Source organism: Toxorhynchites rutilus, chromosome 3 (genome assembly GCF_029784135.1).
Source record: "Toxorhynchites rutilus septentrionalis strain SRP chromosome 3, ASM2978413v1, whole genome shotgun sequence".
Classification (NCBI taxonomy): domain Eukaryota; kingdom Metazoa; phylum Arthropoda; class Insecta; order Diptera; family Culicidae; genus Toxorhynchites; species Toxorhynchites rutilus.
This window is the reverse complement of record NC_073746.1, coordinates 206,193,281-206,217,278: the sequence shown is the minus strand read 5'-3', so window position 1 is coordinate 206,217,278 and position 23,998 is coordinate 206,193,281. Positions and strand designations below refer to the sequence as shown.

At 41.2% G+C, this 23,998-nt stretch overlaps 1 protein-coding gene across 1 annotated transcript; it reads left to right on the top strand.

Moving 5' to 3' along the window:
• The first annotated feature begins 12,008 nt into the window (after positions 1 to 12,008).
• Positions 12,009 to 17,336, top strand: LOC129773877 (uncharacterized). Its single transcript, XM_055777538.1, has one exon. It carries the CDS (start codon positions 12,009 to 12,011, stop codon positions 17,334 to 17,336), a length of 5,328 nt encoding a protein of 1,775 aa, XP_055633513.1.
• Positions 17,337 to 23,998: the final 6,662 nt, after the last annotated feature.

The following is a 23,998-nucleotide window of genomic DNA, read 5'->3' as shown; positions in this document are numbered from 1 at the left end:
TACACGATATCTCAAGTTCTACTGAACCGATTCATGTCGAATTTATATGGATATAATGCAGGCATCTCTCTATCGCATGAACCTCTGAAAAATTACATTTTTTGAATTTTACTTTTTTTTTAAATTGATATAATGTATAGTAACAATATTCTTTGTTTTATTTTTATGGAACTCGGAAAAACGTTCGAAATTCGTGTCTCTACACTAGAATACCCCCTAAAATTCATTCTCTAATGACTAATCATACAGTCAACGTTGATAGTCCGCAGCCTAACATTTGAACAATGAGTCGCCCGTAATGCCCAAAAGTTTGGTCACCACTGTGCTATATTAATAACACAATAATGATCATATCAACTGTCTCAATTGTCCGGTCTAACTGAACAATGGAAGAACAGACGGAATACTCTTACGCCTGAATTGCTTCTGTGTGATGTATTTTTTATAGATACCATAAACAGGTTAGGAGGCCGTAGTGTATAACGACTAATAAAAATTCAGAGAATTTCCGATTCGATTGGAATGCAAACCATCAAAATGCGGTCAGACCTAGAATAATTATCAACGTTGAAACTATTTCATAAAAAACGTTACCTGTTTTCTGATTTGGTACCATTACTGCAAGACATATTCTTGTGTCAAAAAATAGACAATTATTTCAACGTAAACAGGATTAGCACCTAGACAACTAACTAATGTGTAAATGTGTAACGTGTCAAACTCCATTATTCTCATCTCATTTTTCCTAGATGATTTCTTAAGTTTTCGTGATTGTTACACATACAAAATGGTAACGGGCCAGATGGGCCGCATGCAACCCGCGAGACGCAGATTGAGTGTAGCAGCCATAAAACACCTAAAATAAATAAACAAATGGAATAAAAAAATCTATCAATTATTCTCATTCAAGATTTTTAAAATTTTAAGGATTATGCTATGAAATGGGCACCCTAATGAAAAATAAAATTGTAAGGGGTTGTATGCAATCCACTTGTTTACTACCCCCGACTTGCATGTTCTGACAAAGCGGATTCCCCAAAGCACATTGGTTTTGAATTCCGTGTTAGGGAAACACAGCTCGGTGGAAACAAAAATACCCCAAACTTGCATGTATATTTGCAAAGCGGATTTCCACAGGTACATCGATTTTGAAGTCTGTGTTGGGAAAACCGTAAATCGGGCCAATCAAAACTTGGCAGTTAGGGCATTTAGATAAAGCTTGACATTTTACAGTTATTCAATTGTTCATCTCATGAAAAATAACATTTTATCAATTGTGATAGACGCGTAGAAATATTTCCTATCAGTTGATGCAAACATCTTTCCGATCTATTAAGAAATGTTCGAGTTATAAGCATTCGAAATACGGATAGGGCTAGCACACAAGTTGGCAGAACAAATAAATGGGAAAAAGGAAATTCTTTCAGTTTTCATGAATTCAAACCGTTTAGAGATTAGCGAATTGTAATGTATAGCATAGCAAACAAAGCTTAGAGAATTTCCGATTCGATTGATATGCAACTTAACTTTATTTCATAAAAACGTGACCTGTTTTCTGATTTGACACCCTTTCTGAAAGACGTAGTTCTACGTCAAAAAAACAGGAAGTGGGTTATATCTATGGTATAACCGCAAGGGTGACGTAGGACTATCGTTGATTTAGAGATCATTTGTTCGAAGTTGAATCTAAATCCATTCTGAATGAATGAATAAATGAATATTTGGGGGACTTCGAAAACGAGAGCGTTACGTTGGAGGCACAAGGTTTTATGCATCCAATATAGGATACGAAAAACCTTGTTCTGAAGAATAATCTTCAGAAGCTAACCTGCTAACTGTACTTGATTGACAAATCACAAACCCAAATGTATTATATGGATATTTTATGGATAGAAAACATTAAAATAAACTCTTTCGCTTGAATGTCAATTCCAAGGGGAACTGGCAGATTATTTTCCACCAACGATTAGATATTTCCACATTTTCCTCGATACTGGAAGCCCACCAGTGGTTAATACTAACTCGATAACCACCTGTTAATAGTACTTGATTGAAAAATATTTGGTCACAGTGTTACACGGATAGAAAACATTCAAATAAACTCTTTTACATGAATGTATTTTTGAATTCCTAGAGGAACTGGCAGATTATTTTCCAGCAATGATAAGATCTTTCCGGAACTTTCTCGATGGTGAATGGCATCCAAACGGAAAGAATTCTGCGCGTGTATGTGTCGATCCTTCGCCGTCCACCTCCTCCAGCACGTTAGGCAACGATGTTGTCTTGTCGATGTCCTCACGAAAAATGAATGTGTCTCACCACCAGAATATCGCTTAAGTATGCTTTTTGTGTGTGATTGAATCGAGAGAAGGTGTGGTTTACGATGGCAATTTGGAAGGCAAACTAGAGGGGAATGAACTCTCTGAGCTCGGAACTTTCGGCGACTGAGCAATAATCGATTGCGGGCGCATACAATATTGGATACGGAAATATCCTACTGATGGGGAAGAATAATCTTCTGAAGCTATCCTGTTAATTGCGATTGATTGAAAAATCACAAAACCAAATGTATTTGGTCACAGTGTTACATGGGTAGAAAACATTCAAATAAACTCTTTCACATGAATGTATTTTTAAATTCCCAGAGGAACTGGCAGATTATTTTCAGTAACGATTAGATATTTCCACATTTTCCTCGATACTGGAAGCCCACCAGTGGTTAATACTAACTCGATAACCACCTGTTAATAGTACTTGATTGAAACATATTTGGTCACAGTGTTACATGGATAGAAAACATTCAATTAAACTCTTTCACATGAATATATTTTGAAAATTCCCAAAGGAACTGGCAGATTATTTTCCAGCAATGATTAGATCTTTCCGGAACTTTCTCGATGCTGAATGGCATCCTAACGGAAAGAGTTCTGCGCGTGTATGTGTCGATCCTTCGCCGTCCACCTCCTCCAGCACGTTAGGCAACGATGTTGTCTTGTCGATGTCCTCACGAAAAATGAATGTGTCTCACCACCAGAATATCGCTTAAGTATGCTTTTTGTGTGTGATTGAATCGAGAGAAGGTGTGGTTTACGATGGCAATTTGGAAGGCAAACTAGAGGGGAATGAACTCTCTGAGCTCGGAACTTTCGGCGACTGAGCAATAATCGATTGCGGGCGCATACAATATTGGATACGGAAATATCCTACTGATGGGGAAGAATAATCTGCTAACTCGATAACCACCTGTTAATAGCACTTGATTGAAATATATTTGGTCACAGTGTTACATGGATAGAAAACATTCAATTAAACTCTTTTACATGAATATATTTTGAAAATTCCCAGAGGAACTGGCAGATTATTTTCAGTAACGATTAGATATTTCCACATTTTCCTCGATACTGGAAGCCCACCAGTGGTTAATGCCAACTCGATAACCACCTGTTAATAGCACTTGATTGAAACATATTTGGTCACAGTGTAACATGGATAGAAAACATTCAATTAAACTCTTTCACATGAATATATTTTGAAAATTCCCAAAGGAACTGGCAGATTATTTTCCAGCAATGATTAGATCTTTCCGGAACTTTCTCGATGCTGAATGGCATCCTAACGGAAAGAGTTCTGCGCGTGTATGTGTCGATCCTTCGCCGTCCACCTGCTCCAGCACGTTAGGCAACGATGTTGTCTTGTCGATGTCCTCACGAAAAATTAATGTGCCTCACCACCAGAATATCGCTTAAGTATGCTTTTTGTGTGTGATTGAATCGAGAGAAGGTGTGGTTTACGATGGCAATTTGGAAGGCAAACTAGAGGGGAATGAACTCTCTGAGCTCGGAACTTTCGGCGACTGAGCAATAATCGATTGCGGGCGCATACAATATTGGATACGGAAATATCCTACTGATGGGGAAGAATAATCTTCTGAAGCTATCCTGTTAATTGCGATTGATTGAAAAACCACAAAACCAAATGTATTTGGTCACAGTGTTACATGGATAGAAAACATTCAATTAAACTCTTTCACATGAATATATTTTGAAAATTCCCAAAGGAACTGGCAGATTATTTTCAGTAACGATTAGATATTTCCACATTTTCCTCGATACTGGAAGCCCACCAGTGGTTAATGCTAACTCGATAACCACCTGTTAATAGCACGTGATTGAAATATATTTGGTCACAGTGTTACATGGATAGAAAACATTCAATTAAACTCTTTCACATGAATATATTTTGAAAATTCCCAGAGGAACTGGCAGATTATTTTCAGTAACGATTAGATATTTCCACATTTTCCTCGATACTGGAAGCCCACCAGTGGTTAATGCCAACTCGATAACCACCTGTTAATAGCCGCGCGTGTATGTGTGTGTAGCGATGTCTTCCCAGGGAACCGTTTGTGGCATCACTCTCCTCCTGATAGATTCCCTTCTGGCCTAGGGTGCACAAACAGGCTCTTGGTGACACCGTTCATCCGCGCTTTCATGATAAATAAAGAGCTTCACCGCAACAGCGACAACATGCTCCAATCGCTGTTCAATTAGAACTGAGTGGATTTCCGAGCGCCGCTCGCTTATATACCGATTGGTGATTTCAATAGCCTGTTTTGAAAGCAATTTTAAGACTATTGAAACAAGTTTTTGGATCAAGAAGTAACAAGTATATAACGCGTAGACATTTTATCTTTCGAATGAAGTGTTTATCATACCATTTCGTTCAGTTGTTTCGGAGCTATTAACGCTCAAAATCTCGGTCTCCGGCGTAACGCTTTCGTTTTCGAAACTTTGATTTTACACCCCGGTATAGAAATGAAAGACGTAGTCCTACGTCAAAAATACGGGTTCAATATTTTGCAATAAGGAGCAAAACTACTACTTTTCACGAAAATCTGAGAACCACTATATATATATATATATCGGTTTGGCATGGTATTCTGTTACACGGAACGAATACAATCGATAATTTTACTACTCGTAAAATTACGTTATCCAAAATACACTCATAGCTTTCTCTTTTAACATGTTGCCCAAGGCGAGCCGGTTGAGTATTTCATCAAATTCCTTTTGAACACCCTGTTCAGTTTGAACAAGAAAAGTGTCACCGTATCTAGGTAAAAGGGGCGACGATCGTGTTAATGAGCAAGGAACGGAAAGACTTCCTTGCTTTTTGCTCAAATGAATCTTCTGAGTATGATTTCCAAGGTTTCTTCTTTTCGACAATACTTTTACATATTTTGTTATTTATAGGGTTGGGGAAAAAGAAATGTCGTATTTCTGATCGAAATTTGACGCTTTATTTCACATACTTAAAATTATCTAATTTAAGTCAAATATGGGCCGTTCTGTTCGCAAACTTGTTGCCATTTAGAAGGCAACTTTATTGTCTTCAATTTTTTTGGCCGCCTTCGTTGCAGTTTTACCTCGCAGGTAGTAAAAACGTAAAATATGGCGAATTTCTTGCTTGGTGGACTCCATCTTTGACGCGCTATAACTTGAGACTGAAATGGACAATCACAACACTGTCAAAACGACACTTGTAGCACAGATTGTCGTCTTTAAATAGCCGTATAATATGACCCGATGCGATAAGTACAACACAAGATATGTTTAAGTGTTGCCATATATTGACAATACATATACGACATTTTTTCCACCAACCCAATATTTTCCGAGTGAATAAATTATCGATTTATCGATAGCACTCATACATTGACCAAAGTGTCCGGTTGATTCATTGGAAGGAAGTAGCAGGAAAACATTTTTTAAGGCTTGAATCGCCCAAATGAAGCTGGAAATTGAATTGTATTCTGAAATGAAGTGAGGTTCACACATCTTTCGGGTTGCTTTAACACTTTCGTCGCCCCGTCACACAGATATGGGTGATACTTTCCTCGTTCAAATTGAATACTATTTTTAGAAGGAATTTGATAGAATAGGCACCTAAATGCAACCGAGGGGGGATATGTAGAAAAATAATAAAATAAAATATTATTATAATGTTTATACTATACTTTTTATTAATTTAAAGTACGGATGGATTGTACTGCAGTTATTTGCGAAACCCATATAATATGACTGTGGCATGTGTTATTGTTGTCAATTCGTCTTCAAATTAATGAAAATATTGCTAGATCATGTAAAAGTTGTCTACAAACTAAGTTTTATCTTCAATTAATAATTTATTCGCAAGTTGGGTCTTGCAAGAAACTCAAAAACGTCGCGTTGGGCGACGAACGTGTTAAAGATTATTGCCGATTACTTTTCATTATAGCTAAGTCGACGCTTTTCATGAGGCCATATGAGTTAACGAATGATTCACAGTAACTTGTGCAGTGTAGTGGAGTTTTTCAATTACTCGCCACACAAAAACTAGCGATAACGAAGAAATGCAGTTGGTAGTGTTATACTATTCAGTTCACCAGAGTTTATTACGTAGATTATAAATGAACATCGGGTGGTTTCAAGGACCTTGTGGAATATAGGACCTTGGAGAGTTTTTTGATAAATTTTTGTTATAGTTCATGTTTAAGTTAGAAAATAAAAACACAGAAAAATGGAGAACAATGAGAGAAAATAGCTCTCATTTTCACCATCTTCATAAAATGAAAGCGCTACTCGATCAGTTATAAGTTATCGATAAGTTATCGATGATAACAAAGATATTATTCACTTTATTTTGTATTCAAGGAGATATTCACCAGGAGTGCAACATGTGGTCGAGCGTTGCAGTTAGATTCCTCGTTTTTTTTTCTCTTGGCTCGACACAGTTTAACAAGTTTAACAAAATATAAATATATTCACAATTCGGCAAATTAACGTACATTGAACTTCAGAACTTCTCACAATACATACACTTTCGTTGTTAGGCGCAAAACATGAAAAAAATAAAATAATATTATTTCAAAACTATAGAACTAGATGTAAATTTATTCTGCAATAATTGTTAAACAGTTTATTGAACTGCAAAGCACCTTTTGATGAATTTCATGCCAACTCGTCCTAGGAGTAGGCATCACCATCTCAGATAGTGGAGGCGATCTGGCGTAGTGGTAACATCCATACCTCTCACGCAGAGATCACGAGTTCAATTCTCACTCCCGACATTCTTCCAAAAATGGAAGTAAAAGTGACGAACCAGCCGAAATGAGCTGAACATCACTATAATAGAGAAAAAAAAAAAAAAATCTCAGATAGCAGTGAAACGTTGTGGGTGTAAAGACATTGATCATTTGAAAACTTTGCATACTTTGCAGTTTAAAAATGACAGCAGAGATAATGGTATCTTATAAATTCGGTCAGTTCCAAGTTTCTATTAATTTGGGACAACCATACAGACATACAAACATACATACGAACAGTTCAATCTAAATAAAACCGTTTAATAAAGTAATTTGCTATTTTGTGATTGCGGCCATCTTGGATTTGGATTTTTCATTATCTACTGTGATCTACTATCCAAACCCTTTCATATGATACCCATATTAATCGGGTTTTGAGAAAATATGCAGCCCGCCATTTGATAGTGACAGCCATTATAGATTTGCATTTTTCATGAATAACGGTGTTTTACTAGTCAAGCCCGTTCATTTGATACCCATATTAACGGGGTTTCGACATAATATGTAGTTCGTCATTTTTAAGTGGCAGCCATCTTGGATTTGCAATTTTCTTAAATAACCGTATTCTACCAGTCAAGCCCTTTCATTTGATTTGATACATATTGATGGGGTTTTGGAAAACCTATATTGATGAGGTTTGGAGAAAATATGTGATCCGCCATTTTGTAGCGGTCGCCATCTTGAATTTTCAAAATCATGAAATACGCAGTTTTATAATGACTACCGAGATAAAGGTGTGTTCCAAATTTCGGATCAATCGGTCAACAGGAAGGGGGTCAAATTTCTATTAATGTGGGTCAGCGCTACAGACAAACATGTTACAAAGTTACAAACATACAAACATACAAACAGGTTACAGGGCAAGCTAAATAAAACCGTTTAAAAAAGAATTAGTCTACGTTTTGAAAAGTGCCAACCTTTAAAATTATTTTTTCTTCTCCTTAATTTTTTACAAAAAAATAACCCACAAACGATGATACCTACAAAATACTGGTCAAAGGATGAAATATAGGAAATTCTATAAATTTTCATAAAAAATAACTTTTTTTAAATGACACTGACAAAAAAAAGGTAATGGTAATTTTCTCAAAAACTTATTCTTTTAATTTCTCAAAAAAAATTATATGAACAGCCCTCATGGTTTCCAACAAGTCACCCCAGTGCCCATGTATATTTTTACAGGGAAAAACTTTTTCCAATAACAACTTTTTCATATCTTCTTTGAAAAAGTTACAACTAATCCTGATTTCGTTTAAACTAAAATTAGCGATATAGTTTTTTCCTTTATTAGGGCTAGCGATGTAGTGTATTCGACAAAATTTTAGATCTTAATAAATATGATTTTTTTGTCGAAGACATTCTATCTTCTACAGTTTCTGGAATTAATGGCATTTTTGTGTGGAGACTACTGGAAAAATAATGTTTTACTCGTAAAATATTTGTGTGTAGTTCTTGTCATGTTTCACGTTTTGCATCGATTGGCTTGAAAATCCTTTTGCTCGATTTTTTTTCCAAAACTCATTAGGCGACAGGATAGCAGATAGCTGAGTATTGTAATAGTCATGTTTTGCTTGAACCACTAACAGATTCGTTAGATTTATTAATTGTTTAAAAAATGTAAAATCATTTTGGTTCCTACAGATTTTCCATTGTTTGTACGCAAGATCACGATCAATCATACCCTTTTGAATTTGCATACCAAACTAATGGGTTATGGCGAGCTTTATGCCTAATTTTCACAATAGGAACACACGTGTCATGCAATGCTTTCAAATTACGGTTAAATAAATCAACTAGCACATCAGGGTTATCGGATGAAAAGAAAAGATCTCAATCAAGCTTGTTGAATTCTTACACAATCCTATCAGGATCAACCCGTTTTTAGTCACGGTAAAAGAAATCATTGGGGACAGTATTTCAAGATACGTAAAAACCAGATCGTGTTTTGATATATCCGGGACATAAATTTTTCCAAATCTCAAGATTTTGCTCAAGCTTTTAGTGATAATCAAATCGAGCCGCGATGACCCAAAGGAATGAAAAAAGCCGGTTCATCACCAGCCATGCTTAGTGACAATGAAGTCAGAACATCGCAAAAACGTTTAGGACTCTTACAGAGAATATTTGTGTTGAAATCCCCAAGAAGCAATCCATATCTATGATTTTTCCGTAAACAAACTCTGAACAATTTAACAGCGGGTAGTTATAAATTAATCCAACTAATATTTTTTTGGAATTGATAATAATTTCCACGAAAATAATCTCGAACTCGATTTTTTACTGTCAGTCAGCCTCGTTTCGAATACACAAGAAAATTATAACGAGGGTACGTTATATCGAAGGTCTCCTGTATCTTTGAACTTTTGACGTGGGACTACGTCTAACCGGAATATATAGGGAGTAAAATGATAGACCTAAACACAGAACATGCAGGTAAAAATGAAAGATTTCGAATTCTTATAACTCGAGCATTTCTTACTGGATCGGAAACATGTCTATCAGTTGATAGGGAATATTTCTACGCATCTGTCGCAATTAATAAAATGTTATTTTTCATTAGATAAACAATCGAATGACTGTAAAATGTTAAACGTTATCTAGACGCCCTAACTACCTCGTTTTCATTGGCCCGATTTACTGTTTCCCCAACACAGACTTCAGAACCAAGCAGCCTTGGGAAAATCGCAAAAGCATTGCAAATACATGAAAGTAGGGGGACTTTTGTTCTCACCAAAAAGGGTTCCCCAACACATAGGGGTAGTGGGGCAAATTAGTCATGGGGGGCAAAGTGGTCACCTGCTTGTTTGGTAGTACAACTATTGACTATAGATGTCGTATTGATAGTCACCTTATGTTTGAAGAATTTAATGACTTTTGATTCACACTAAACTTCAGTAGAGCTGTCGCATGTCAAAATACAAATAAAAACAAAAGTTACTCTCTCGATAGCCATTCGGCCGTAGTTCTGTGCGCATGGTGTCTAAGGAATTTCTCGTGAAATTTAGTTTTTGCAATCTGATATGTTGGACAAATCATGAGTTTGGACGACTGTTCACATATTTTAGGAGAGGTGAACAGATATTTAAACACAACAGCGATTAATTAGCATAGACATTATTTTCATGTTTGGGGGCAAAGTGGTCATAGGTAAATAACAACTTACAATGTTCTGTTTACTTAGGCTGATATATCTCATCACATTCTGCTGTTTAAGAAGATCCTTTTGTGGCTTTGACCCTGGATAAATATGCCACTCCAACTAAACTTATCTCATGCTTATCTCATGCATGTACCTTAGGGTGCCAATAAAAATGGTCATCTCGAATTTCAAAAAGTTACCACATAAAAAATGTTCACCACCTCGAAAAAACACCCTATGCCGAATTTCAGCTCAATCGGACTTAAGGGAGAGTGGCGCAAAGCGGTCAAAGTTTGAGTTTTTTGAAAATCGAAAAATCACCCAAGGGGGGAGTAAACGAAATTGGGGTGTTGGTTCTGGCTGCACTGCATTAGCCTTTTTTCTATCATAACCAGGGGCTGGTGCTAGCGGGCGCACTTTAGACCAGTCCTCTCTTCTCTCAGCTGTCACATCGCGAGCCGGCCAGCCAGCTTACCCGACCGACCGGCTGCTTAGAGCAGTCATATAAGTTGTTCGACCCGCATTAAGGAAAGACGTAAATAATATTTAGTGCATGTGAAGAGAAAATTGTCGCTTTAAAATTCCTGAAATAAATGTGCATGTAGTGATAAAGTTGCTTTGCTTACTTACCTGTGAATTGCCCTCTGATACTCACCTGTGGGTCCACCTGCGAAGAAAAACCATAAACTTACCTGCTGCATGCTGTTTTATTGTGAAATACCGCTGCCTCTAACCTGTGTGGAATTCCTGCTGCCCCGCTGTGAGTGGATTGAGTTGTATGCTGTTGGAAGAATTATTGCAGACCCGTTGCTGTCCCCCGGTGCTGGCTCAGAAATTGGTTGCTGCCTGCAAGTGCTTGGTACGACGGCTGAAGGAAACACAACGTAGGGTGAGTGCACCAACATAATTTTGGTGCCGTGACCAGGATCTGGTCCGAACCACGTGCTGAGCGCTGTTGGAACCAGGGCGCCGCCATCTTTAAAGCTAGCATTGACGGCATTCAACAGAGGAGTTTATTGTTCCCGTTTGCTGCTTGTAACAATACAAGGCTCGATTTATCGGGCACAAGGTAATGACCTGTCCGATAAGATTTTGCGAGTATCGCAGGTGCCCTTTAGATACCATTTTTTTCATTTTCATGCACTGATCGACTTCGCTTGTTCGTGGTTAACAATTTGCCATTGAAACTGGACGGTGGCATTGTTTCTGGCCTAGAGCGCCATTTTGCTGCTTCGATCACCGAACACAATTGGAGCATTGTGCACTGTGGCGTCCCTAGCCACTTTGTATTCATCTGGAAATTCCCTTCAACACGTGCTGTGACGATCCCCATCGAGGATTTTTCGTGCTGTGGCACTACGCGCCGTGGTTTTCGGTAGACCTGTTGCAGTGCAGCAAATCTGGCGATACGCACTGCAGCATTGGACCTATTTCCTTGTAGCTGCCCCCTCGTGGCAGTACATCGCCGAGTTCGTTGGATTGACGGTGTCCGTGACGATACTCGCTGCTCTGTAGGACGAGTTACCTTTCCCGCTACCCCTGCGGTGGATTCGAGCTCCCTTCGCTACCCTCTGTGACCATTTCGACGGACTAGTGTGACGATTCTTAGTACGGACCGTACTGCATCGAGTTCCGGTTGGCTGAATAAAAATACAAGGCTCGATTTATAGGGCGCAAGGCACATTTTGCCTTGGATCAGGTCATCCGGAGAGCATCCATTGCTGATCCATCAAGCCTCTGCGGAAGATGGCAGAAACGCGGACGGCGGCGCAGATGCTATCCCGGCGTGAGACGCTGCTTACATCGCTGGGTCGGGCAGAAGCTTTCATCGAAGGATATGTTGCAGAACGGGACCAAGCGCAGGTTTCAGTGCGTCTTCAATACCTCGACGGCATCTGGAATGGGCTCGAAGCTGTGCAGGCGCAGCTCGAGGACAACGAAACTACGGATGAAGGTAGGGCAGAGCATGCATGTGTTCGTGAGCAGTTTGAATCTCGGCTGTTTGAAATTAAAGCTAGTCTCCTTGCAAAATTACCTCCGCTTCCCGTTATTCAAGACCACAGCCCTCCTCCCATTCGTAGTTCCTCCACTCTCTCTGGTATCAAGTTGCCTACGACCTCTTTGCCCGAATTCGACGGTGATTATATGCAATGGCTTGCATTCCACGACACTTTCATGGCGCTCATTCACTCGAATCCGGAGTTGCCGGATATTCAGAAGTTCCACTATCTACGAGCAGCTGTCAAGGGTGAAGCTGCTCAGCTGATAGAATCCATCGGAATCAGTTCCGTCAACTACGCTTTGGCTTGGAGGACTTTGGAGAGCCGCTACTCTAACGACTATTTGCTGAAGAAGAGACACCTGCAGGCGCTCTTCGACATCCCTCGCATGAAGAAGGAGTCCGCTGCGACGTTGCATAGCCTGGTGGATGACTTCGAGCGGCATACGAAGATTCTGCAGCAGCTGGGGGAACCAACCGATTCCTGGAGCGCCATCTTGGAGCATCTTCTGTGCACGCGACTGCACGACGACTCACTGAAGGCTTGGGAGGACCACGCGTCAACAGTGGAGAACCCGGACTACGCCTGTCTCATCGATTTCCTGCAGAGGAGAACCCGAGTGCTGGAATCCATTTCGGTGAATCACCATACCGCCGAGTCTTCAAGTGGTCATTCTCATTCGTCGAAGAGAAATCACTCTCATTCCCAGTTTCGCCTCACTTCTTGCGCATCGACTACCAGCTCTGGGGGTAAGTGCAGTGCTTGCGGCGAAGCGCACTTCATCGCGAGGTGTTCTAAGATTCAAAGCCTTCCGATGAGAGATCGACATAAGTTGGTGACTTCCAAACGGCTATGCCACAACTGTTTGAGCAGTGGACACTTCGTTCGCAATTGTTCCTCCACTCTCAACTGTCGCAAATGTAATCGACGGCATCACACTTTTCTCCATGAAACTGATTCACGAAAAGCCAGTAGCCAAAATGCTTCTTCTGGTTCAACAGCAGTCTCGTCAGGGTCATCTTCCACTCCATCACCTACGATCGAACCTTCTACGCAATCTATAGTCGCTGCTGCCGAAAATGCTCCACCTGTCGAGGTCAGTACTGCTCTACAACAGCCCCGTAAGAACGTCTTTCTGCTCACCGTTGTCGTGAAGGTCATCGGTTCCCACGGTTCGGAATATCTCGCTCGCGCTCTCCTGGACAGTGCATCGCAACCAAACCTCATCACAGATCGGATGGCGAGGATTCTACGACTACGTCGACAGTCTGCAAATGTAACGGTCCAAGGGGCAGGTCAGCTTTCGAAATCGATCACTGAATCCGTCTTCGCTCAGGTGCAATCCAGGAAGGGCAACTTTTCTTGTGGTGTGAATTTGCTCGTGATGGATAAAGTGACCGCCGATCTTCCGTCGCAAAGCATTTCCACTGCAGGATGGAAAATTCCGGAGGATCTCTTCATGGCTGATCCTTCGTTCAACGAGAGCCAACCAATAGATATGGTTCTAGGCGCCAGGCACTTCTACTCCTTCTTCCCCAGCAACGAACGCATCCAGCTTGACAGAAACGTCCCACTTCTAGTCAATAGCGTCTTCGGATGGATCGTGGCCGGTACTTCGTATGCTGGCCCATCCACGCAGGCATCGATGCCAACCGCCTCGTGTAGTGAAGTTGAGATTTCCATGGTTTCTCTGGAGGAATGTTTGGAGAGATTCTGGCGAACAGAGGAGCTGACCAACACCGATACATATTCTGTAGAGGAGCGAAGATGCGAGACCCTGTATCAGTCTACTGTCTCCCGAAATGAAGAAGGACGCTACATCGTGCGTTATCCCCGCAAACCCGACTTTGAAGTCATGATTGGTGAATCCCGAAACAATGCCCAGCGACAATTCGAACACTTGGAAAAGCGACTGGAACGGGATCCACATTTGAAAGAAGAATATCGCAAGTTTATCAAGGAGTATATCTCTCTCGGCCACATGCGGTTGGTCGAAGCTGACGATGATGATGCTCCTGCGTACTACCTGCCCCACCACCCCGTAGTTAAGGAGGAAAGTACGACGACCAAGGTTCGGGTCGTGTTTAACGGCTCAGCGAAAACTTCCACCGGCTTCTCGCTTAATGAAGCTCTTTGCGTGGGTCCCGTGGTGCAGGACGATCTTCTGGATATTATTCTTCGATTCCGTACCTTCCCCATCGCTCTCGTTGCCGACATTGCCAAAATGTACCGGCAAATACTCGTACACCCCGATGACGTCAGGTTCCAGCGCATCCTGTGGCGATTTTCCGGGAAAACACCAATTCAAGTATACGAGTTGCTAACCGTGACGTACGGCTTGGCTCCATCTTCCTACCTGGCCACACGCACACTGCAGCAGCTAGCGGAAGACGAAGGCGCAGCGTATCCGATTGGCGGTCCAGCGCTCAAGAAGAACTTCTACGCGGACGACTTCATTGGTGGTGCCCAATCTATTGAAGAAGCGATCCGTCTGCGTACCGAGCTCGACGAGCTACTACCGAAGGGTGGTTTCGAGTTGCGGAAGTGGGCCTCTAACCGTCTTGAGGTGTTGCAAGGTCTCAGCAACGAGCAAGTTGGGACACAATCCGCCCTTCAGTTCACTCCTGAGGAATCCATCAAAGCGCTTGGGATCATTTGGGAACCTGAAGGCGATTTTCTCCGTTTTGATTCCAAGATGCAGTTCAGCGATGCAGTTCCAACCAAGCGGTCCATTCTGTCCGATACAGCCAGGCTTTTCGATCCTCTTGGACTCATCGCCCCGGTGGTCGTTCGTGCTAAAATCGTTATCCAGGAATTATGGCTGCTTTCCTGCGACTGGGATGACCCGGTACCAGAACCCCTCCGTTCGAAATGGGAATCTTATCAACAGGAGCTATTGAAGATCTCCGAACATCGTGTAGATAGATACGCCCTTCTTTCCGATTCCGTCGTTCAGATGCATACTTTCGCTGATGCATCCCAGTCCGCATATGGTGCCTGCACCTACGCCCGATGCGAAGACAGACAAGGGCGAGTAAGAATCCAGCTTCTAGCTTCGAAGTCCCGTGTAGCGCCGCTGAAACGAATCACAATCGCCCGCTTGGAACTGTGTGCGGCTGTGATGGCCGCTCATCTACACTCTCGCATCAAGAATGCCATTGACATCAAGGTTTCCGCTTCTTACTTCTGGTCGGATTCCTCAGTGACACTGCATTGGTTGCGGTCACCTCCAAACGTCTGGCCTACATACGTGGCAAACCGAGTGGCTGAAATACAGCAGTACACACAAGGCTGCGAATGGAAGCATGTTCGTGGAGTTGACAACCCTGCCGACTTGGTCTCTCGAGGAATGACGGTCGAAGACTTCCTGAACAGCGACTTGTGGAGTCGTGGCCCCGATTGGTTATCTCAGCCATCTCAAAGCTGGCCAATTTCGATTCCTCCGGGTGTTCCAAAGGAAGAGGTGAAAACCATCGTGGCGGTCACTCAAGCGTCATCAACAATCAATCCGTGGTTCTCTCGCTGGTCCTCCTATAGTCGCTTGCTTCATATCGTCGGATACTGTATGCGCTTCGTCAGAAACACCCGATCGAAAGTCCGCACACAACCTTCACACTCAGCTGTTCCCACTTCACACCTGCTCACCGTAGAGGAGATCAATAAGACCAAAGCATATCTGACCCGATTGGCCCAGGAAGATGGCTATTCCGCCGAAATAAAGCAGCTGAAGGAGGGGAAGCCCGTTTCAAAACAGTCGCACATCCGTAAAATGACTCCATTCTTCGATCCAGAGGGAGTCTTGAGAGTGGGAGGACGTCTTGAATTTGCTCTTATGCCCTACCAAGCTAAACATCCTGCCCTAATCCCTACCAACCATCCGTTCACCCACCTAATCGCTGAACACTTCCATCGCAAACTGCTTCACGGCGGCGGGCGCTTTCTGTTGACTGCCATTCGCGAGGAGTATTGGCCACCCAGAGGTCGAAGGCTCGTCCACAGTGTGGTTCGGAACTGCTTCCGATATACGCGTCTCAACCCAGTACCGGCTCAGCAGCAACTAGGACAGCTGCCTTTCCATCGAGTCGTTCCAAGCCGTCCGTTCAGCATCACGGGAGTTGACTACGCTGGTCCTGTATATCTTCGCCCAATCCACAAACGCGCCTCGTCATCAAAAGCGTATCTGTGCCTCTTTGTGTGCTTTTCGACCAAAGCAGTGCACTTAGAGTTGGTCAGCGACCTATCTACTCAAGGTTTCCTGACTGCTCTTCGACGCTTTATTGCCCGACGTGGAAGGCCTTCCCGCATCTATTCGGACAACGGGAAGAACTTCGAAGGAGCAAGAAACGAGCTAGCTGAGATGTTCGCCAAATTCCACGACCGAGCCCAGCAGGACGAAATCATTGCCACCTGCAACGACGAAGGTATCACCTGGCACATGGTTCCTCCAAAAGCTCCACATTTCGGTGGCCTGTGGGAGGCAGCCGTCAAAGTGGCGAAAAAGCACCTCTACCGAACCCTGGGAACAACTCGCTTATCGTTCGAGGAAATGGCCACCGTCCTCACGCAAATTGAAGCAGCCATGAACAGCCGACCATTGCTTCCGATGACCGAAGACCCCAACGACGTGGCCGCTTTGACTCCAGCTCATTTCCTCATCGGATCATCGCTGCTTGCTCTGCCCGACCCAGATCTGCGACACCTGCCTGCGTACAAACTTGACCACTACCAGCAGCTGCAACTGCATGCGCAGCAATTCTGGATGCATTGGAAGAAGGAGTATCTGCAAGAGCTGCTGAAGGACACCCGATGTTGGATGCGCAACAACGACATTACTCCGGGAAAGCTTGTCATCGTAGTCGACGAGATGCAACCACCGATTCGATGGCCCCTTGCTCGGATCGAAGCCATCCATCCTGGAGGTGATGGATTAACGAGGGTTGTTGATCTACGGACCGCTGGTGGCGGTATCATCACTCGACCTATCGTCAAGATCTGCATGCTTCCGTGTTCCATGGGCACCCAGAACGACGAAGAAAACTCCAGCACCATCGTTGATGCCCATAGCACTAGATAAGTGGATTTTTGTTTGTTAGCTTAAGATAAAAAGTTCCTAGATTTTAAGACAAATCCGTAGCCTATATAGTTGAAAAAATAATGTTTCGTGTTTATTAGTTTTCTGTTGAACATAACAGTTCAAGGCGGCGGGTATGTTGGTTCTGGCTGCACTGCATTAGCCTTTTTTCTATCATAACCAGGGGCTGGTGCTAGCGGGCGCACTTTAGACCAGTCCTCTCTTCTCTCAGCTGTCACATCGCGAGCCGGCCAGCCAGCTTACCCGACCGACCGGCTGCTTAGAGCAGTCATATAAGTTGTTCGACCCGCATTAAGGAAAGACGTAAATAATATTTAGTGCATGTGAAGAGAAAATTGTCGCTTTAAAATTCCTGAAATAAATGTGCATGTAGTGATAAAGTTGCTTTGCTTACTTACCTGTGAATTGCCCTCTGATACTCACCTGCGAAGAAAAACCATAAACTTACCTGCTGCATGCTGTTTTATTGTGAAATACCGCTGCCTCTAACCTGTGTGGAATTCCTGCTGCCCCGCTGTGAGTGGATTGAGTTGTATGCTGTTGGAAGAATTATTGCAGACCCGTTGCTGTCCCCCGGTGCTGGCTCAGAAATTGGTTGCTGCCTGCAAGTGCTTGGTACGACGGCTGAAGGAAACACAACGTAGGGTGAGTGCACCAACATGGGGTTTTTCGAAAAAATATGTTTTATGTCAAATGTCTTAAAATTGCATGAAACGTCGAGATCTAGTGTCATCTAAAAAAAAATTGTCAAAAATCGGAATTCTGGGACTGAAATTTTAACGTCTGCGACACCAGTAAATGACGTCCGAATGAGCTAATATTTTGTATAGGATATATTATCGTGCAAATAAACATTTCGTAGCAAGTTCCGAATGAAAAATCGAGATAACTATTTCTATTGGCACCCAAAACCATACTTTTCGTTTCGTACTCCGAAAAAAAAGCCCCAGAATGACGATTTTTGACAATTTTTTTTTTCGAGATGAAACTAGATCTCGACGTTTCATGAAATTTTAAGACATTTGACATCAAAAACAAAAATCGAAAACCCCGATTTCCTTTACTCCCCCCTTGGGAGATTTTTCGATTTTCAAAAAACTCAATCTTTGACCGCTTTGCGCCACTCTCCCTCAAGTCCGATTGAACTGAAATTCGGCATAGGGTGTTTTTTCAAGGTGGTGAACATTTTGTATAGGGTAACTTTTTGAAATTTTAGGGTCGATTTTTTTCCCATACATTCATTGTCACCTTAATGTATCTACTATAACAAATATGATTTGAACAAATTTGGACGAAAAAAACGCATAAATTTATCCCATTTAGCTTGATATGCGCGGGTGACCACTTTGCCCCCACTAGGTGGCCCCTTTACCTCCAAGCAAAAAAAAAGTTCGATTTTTCACCTTTTTTTCCAATGATGAAAAGTGTACTATTTTAAATTTTTATAGTAGAAGCCGTTTGCTATCTTGAAGAACAATGAGTTGAACTATAATATTCTTCGAAAAACGGGAATAAAATCGGTATGTGGGCGCTGGAAATGGGCATATTCCTTAGGGTGACTAGTATGCCCCCACTTCCCCTACTTCAAAACCAAGCAGCGTTTGAGAAATTGGAATTGCGAATACATGAAAGTAGGGGGAGCTTTTGTTCGCACCGAAATGTGTTCCCTAACAGACCAAGGTGCTTGGGGGAAATAGGCATTGCGAATACATGTAAGTCGGGAGTGTTTTTGTCCCGACTCAAATGTGTTTACCTAACACAGACTTCAAATCCATGGAGCGTGGGGAAATTGGCATTGCAAACATATGCAAGTCGGTGGGATTTTTGTTCCGTCTGGAATACGTTTCCTCAACTAGAGATGGTCAAAACAGTTCACTTTGATGAACGGTTAGTGAGTGAACCGTTCATCTACGTGAATCAGTTCTTTTGAACCGTTCTTTCGTTCAGCGGTATTAAAAACAACATAGAATGTTGGCTGGAACCCAACATCAATAGACAGCTATTAATTGATATCGTTGGATTGGATAGTGTACGTATGGTATTTATGTAATAATTTGATCATCACAAAATATGTGCAATTTTTCATATTCTCTTTTTGGACAACACACTGGTTCCATGTAAGATTACATATTTCATAATGGTCATTCAGGGAAACAATCACAATAACACGTAAACGCAATAGGCCAATCAATGAATTGAAAGCCACGAAAAAAAATTTTTTTTCAACATGCCCTCACTATAAAATTTTATATTTACCTTATCCATGAATCGCCCCAGCTTCCCCCAGATTTTTTTTTCTGATAATCACGAAATATATGAATGTTAGGCGGAATTGAAAGAATACATGTAATTGAAAATATATATTTTTGCTTTTAAAACTACGAAAATCTAATTTAATTTTTAACACAAAATTGAGTATACATTAACAAAATAAACCCTGCGTTAGATGCATTTTGCTCATCATGACAATATCGTTTTATTTTCCTTACAAGCGTTCTCGTTATATTTGTTCATTCCGTCCAGCGCAAATCAGTTCAGCTGCACTAGTTCGTTCGCAAACAGTTCGCCCGCAAACACTTCGTTCTCAAACAGTTCGTTCCCAAACAGTTCACTCTCAATCAGTTCTTTCCCATACAGTTCACTCGCAAACAGTTCGTTCTGAACCAGTTCGTTCACAAGCAGTTCACTCTCCATCAGTTCACTCTCAAACAGTTCACTCGCAAACCGTTCTTTCGGAATCAGTTCGTTCACAAACCGTTCGCTCGCAATCAGTTCGTGGGGAGAACTACCGTTATTTGAAAAAGAACGACCGTTCGTTCACTCTTTTCGGCGAACTAGTTCGTTCGTACCGTTCGTGAACGGTTTGCCCATCTCTATCCTCAACACGGTCTTCTAAATTTAGGAACCTGGGAAAATCGTACAGACACTAGAGAGGCGAATGAACTATCAAGTTTAAAGCCTCTATAGTATAGAAAGTAGAAGTTGACGTTGTTGATTCATGCAAACCGGGGGTACTTCTGAACTAACACGAATTACAAAAGCGGGTAGGAACACAACGCTTTGGCTCGGTTATTCAAGATTGCATTGAAGGATATACCTTCATATCTTCATGCCTTCATATTTCTTGGCATACCATTTGATGATTAGGTGAAATGTTGATAACCATTTGCTGCGATAACGCCTATTGATTAAACAATATTCGTTCGACGAACCTGTCAAAATCGAAACTGAGTGCCTGAAGTTCATCAAATCAAGCAAATTTGCGGTTCGAGGAGTACATACCCTTGAGAGGGAAATGTAAAATACAATAATCGTTTGATAACTCGTCCGTTCATATATTTTGTAAGTCTGATGCCTAGGACCAAACGTAAAAAGGACAGTCATTAAATTTACCTGTAATGAGGAACATAATGTATCACAATGAATGAATTGACCTTACAAGGCATTTGTTCAATCTTTCTACTCAAAATGCAAATATATTGAACTCAATTGAATTCGGAATTTGTTTCATTCAATCAAAAATCGATTCAATACAAACAATTGATTACTAATGATAAGCTATGATAGTGCCACGTCAACCTTGCCGTTATATCTTAGAGATAACCCACACTTTTTTACTTCTTGAATATCACATAATGTGGGGGTATTATTAAGTGGTAAATTCTCGGCTTTCGAATTGTAGTATAAGAATTGAACTAAGCATCGTATTTGTTCATGTTGGACCAGTTTTAGAAGTGCCCCAAAATATTAAAAGTTAGTTGACTCTGTAATGATTAAGATTTCAAATAATAAAAAAACCAAAAGTTTGTCGATAAGCTACCTGAATTCATGTATAAAAATACTAAACGAAGATAACTATATTATATTTATGAATTGCGACTTACACAAATTCAGGTGCACGTAAAACGGAATGAATATATTTGGATTGGATTTCAAGAGCGGTCAGTTAGTTTGTCGTGGATTTACGGATGGATGAAGGACAAATTTCATATATTTTCGAACATGAATATGAATGTAAATGTGTCCACGTGGACATTTTTCTTTTAATCACAACAGAATATAGATATCCTTGTGTTAATTTAAAAACAAACAATCCAATTGGTCGGTTTTAAGTCAGAGAGGACCATGTCGCAAAAACAAAAATTTTAAGCATTATTGTTCTCATTATATTAAACATTTTATTCATTTATTTATTTATTTTTTATCAGATTTGGAAAATCAAGCGTACAGCAGGAACAACGGATCGAAATTGTTTTGAATGATCAACTAAAACCCCTTATAGCATCCAACTTCAAGTTCGTTTTTCACGAAATCATAAGAATGTTACATAATCAGGACTAACTTGTACGCTTCATTTGTTCAGATTCCACAAATGAGATCGTTTCTTTCGGTGTGGATGAAACGAAGATGAGCCATCGATAGGCCTTGTTAGATTCTTGACAGACCAAGGATTTAACCAGCAAGTGTAGAAAACACGGGTTATTTCGTGATCCATCCGCTATAGACTGAACACGAAACACGAGAAAACTCGTGAGCGGTCCGCACCGACTATATGGAATTAGAATCAAATCTACTAGTCTAGTTGTTGCAATTTAAATTTCATACATGAATTAATAAAGTTTAATGCTATCATAAATAATATATTACGCGATACATACGGTACAATGATGAATGCAAAAATACGTGGAGCTTCAAAATCGAAGGCAATCCTTTTTTCTCGTTTCATAGCCGAAAGGTGTCATTCTCAATGGAATGTGACCATTGCATACAGCTCACAACTAACACGAAAATTGTATTTAACACGTATTCGCAATGAAATACAACACACAAGTGAGTAGTAGATTATACGTAGCTACATACACTGTGTTAGCCAACTGACGAAGCAAACACCAAACGAGTGCATGTCGGACACGTAGAAAACCGGCAGTAGCGACTCTTGAAGCAAACTGCGCAATTTAAATCGACGCGCGAATTTTCTTTTTGCATCATTTTTTCTCCTTTTAACATCAGTAGCGATAATAGTGTACTAATTCTTGAGTCATTCCAAAAGCGTAGTTAGCATGCTATGTTCGACAGTTCAGCAGAACATAATCATATCCCTGCAGCCAAAAAAAAAAAGGTTATGATCCCTTCGGCCGTGAATTCCTCGCTATAAATTCAGTTTTATTTTTGTTCTCCAACTTTTTGATTGTATTCTACTTCATCTATGGGGTTATTCACGCTTTTTGCTTCATACAGCGACAGAGCGCGGAATATAGGTAGGTATGTCTGCTGCTACTAATGAAGACAACGAAATCGTTCCGCTGCTCCAAGCCAAGTCTACGCGGTGTGTTGGCCTGGCTGTGTTTGGGCCGCTGCTGCCGCTGCTGGTTGTGTGCATATCACGTTCCGCTTATATACCTGTCCAACTTATGTACATAATAAAAATAGCTTCATCGCGGCTTTGGCTTCAAACATTCTCTCCCTCCGATTCATACAGTGTGCATTCACGTTTGGCAGGTTCAGTCGTAATGCCTTTTTATTTCGATGTTATGGAAAAGCTTCTGCGCCACAAAACAGGCTGAAAGCTCGAATTCTTCTATATCCATTTGAAATATGTGGGAAGCATATAATTTCTAACTTTTATTTGGGTAGTATAGGCTTTGAATTGGTCACTAATAACAGTAAACTTCGACCTATCTGTCTCGTCTCTTGCATTTCGTCTTCATAACTTTTAGTAATCCGTTTCAAGAAATTAGGAAAATGTATTTTATTCCGATTTTGAACACGTTGAGCCCCGTCGGCCCCTGGGGACTGACATTGAATTTTCCGTCTTTTTTACTTTTTCGCTTTTTGTCTCATTGGACCGTGGACAGTAGTCATTTGGAGATTGTCGGCACTAGAAGGACAATAATGAAGTTTTGAAATGATTTTCAGAAAAGTCCACGATCGATCCGCAGAGACCGACGTGAGCCAGGCGAAAAATTCGTTGTCGGTCCCCTAGCTGTTGTATCCCATTCACCTGAATATCATTCACCCGAAACACGTTTAACCGAAGCACATCAACTCGAATGTAACAAATACCCGAATGACATTCACCCGAATGTTACAAATACCCGAATGCAACATATATCCGAATGGACATTTAAAAAAAAAAAAAAAAAATGGTACTTACGTATTTACCACCGCAGACATAATCCGAGTCAGCCGACGACCCACCGTCGGAAGCGGCGGCCTCTCGCCGACAAACTAACCGGGCAATCGGTGGAACACAGGTTTGCTTGCGAGAGTCCTACTCGAATTGCGTCGCCTCGCCTCGGTTCCTTGTCCTCGTTAGATGGGGACTTCACCCCCATTACAGTGATCTCAGAATTAATTTCATTGCGAAAAAATAAATTCATAATCAAAATTGCAACTTCAGTTCCATAATGCACGTGTAGCAATTCCATAATGCATTGGCAGCTTTTTTTAAGTAAACGGACTGCGTCGTCTATATGCCTGGATAAACTTCATAATACGTTATAAAACTGTATTCTTTCACTTTTCATTATTTTGAAAAGGATTTTATCCAACGCCGCTATTTCTCAAATAGCATTACCCACGAAAAATACTTTTTGAATGGAAATGAACTCTCGTAAATATGATCTCTATATACCAATGATCAG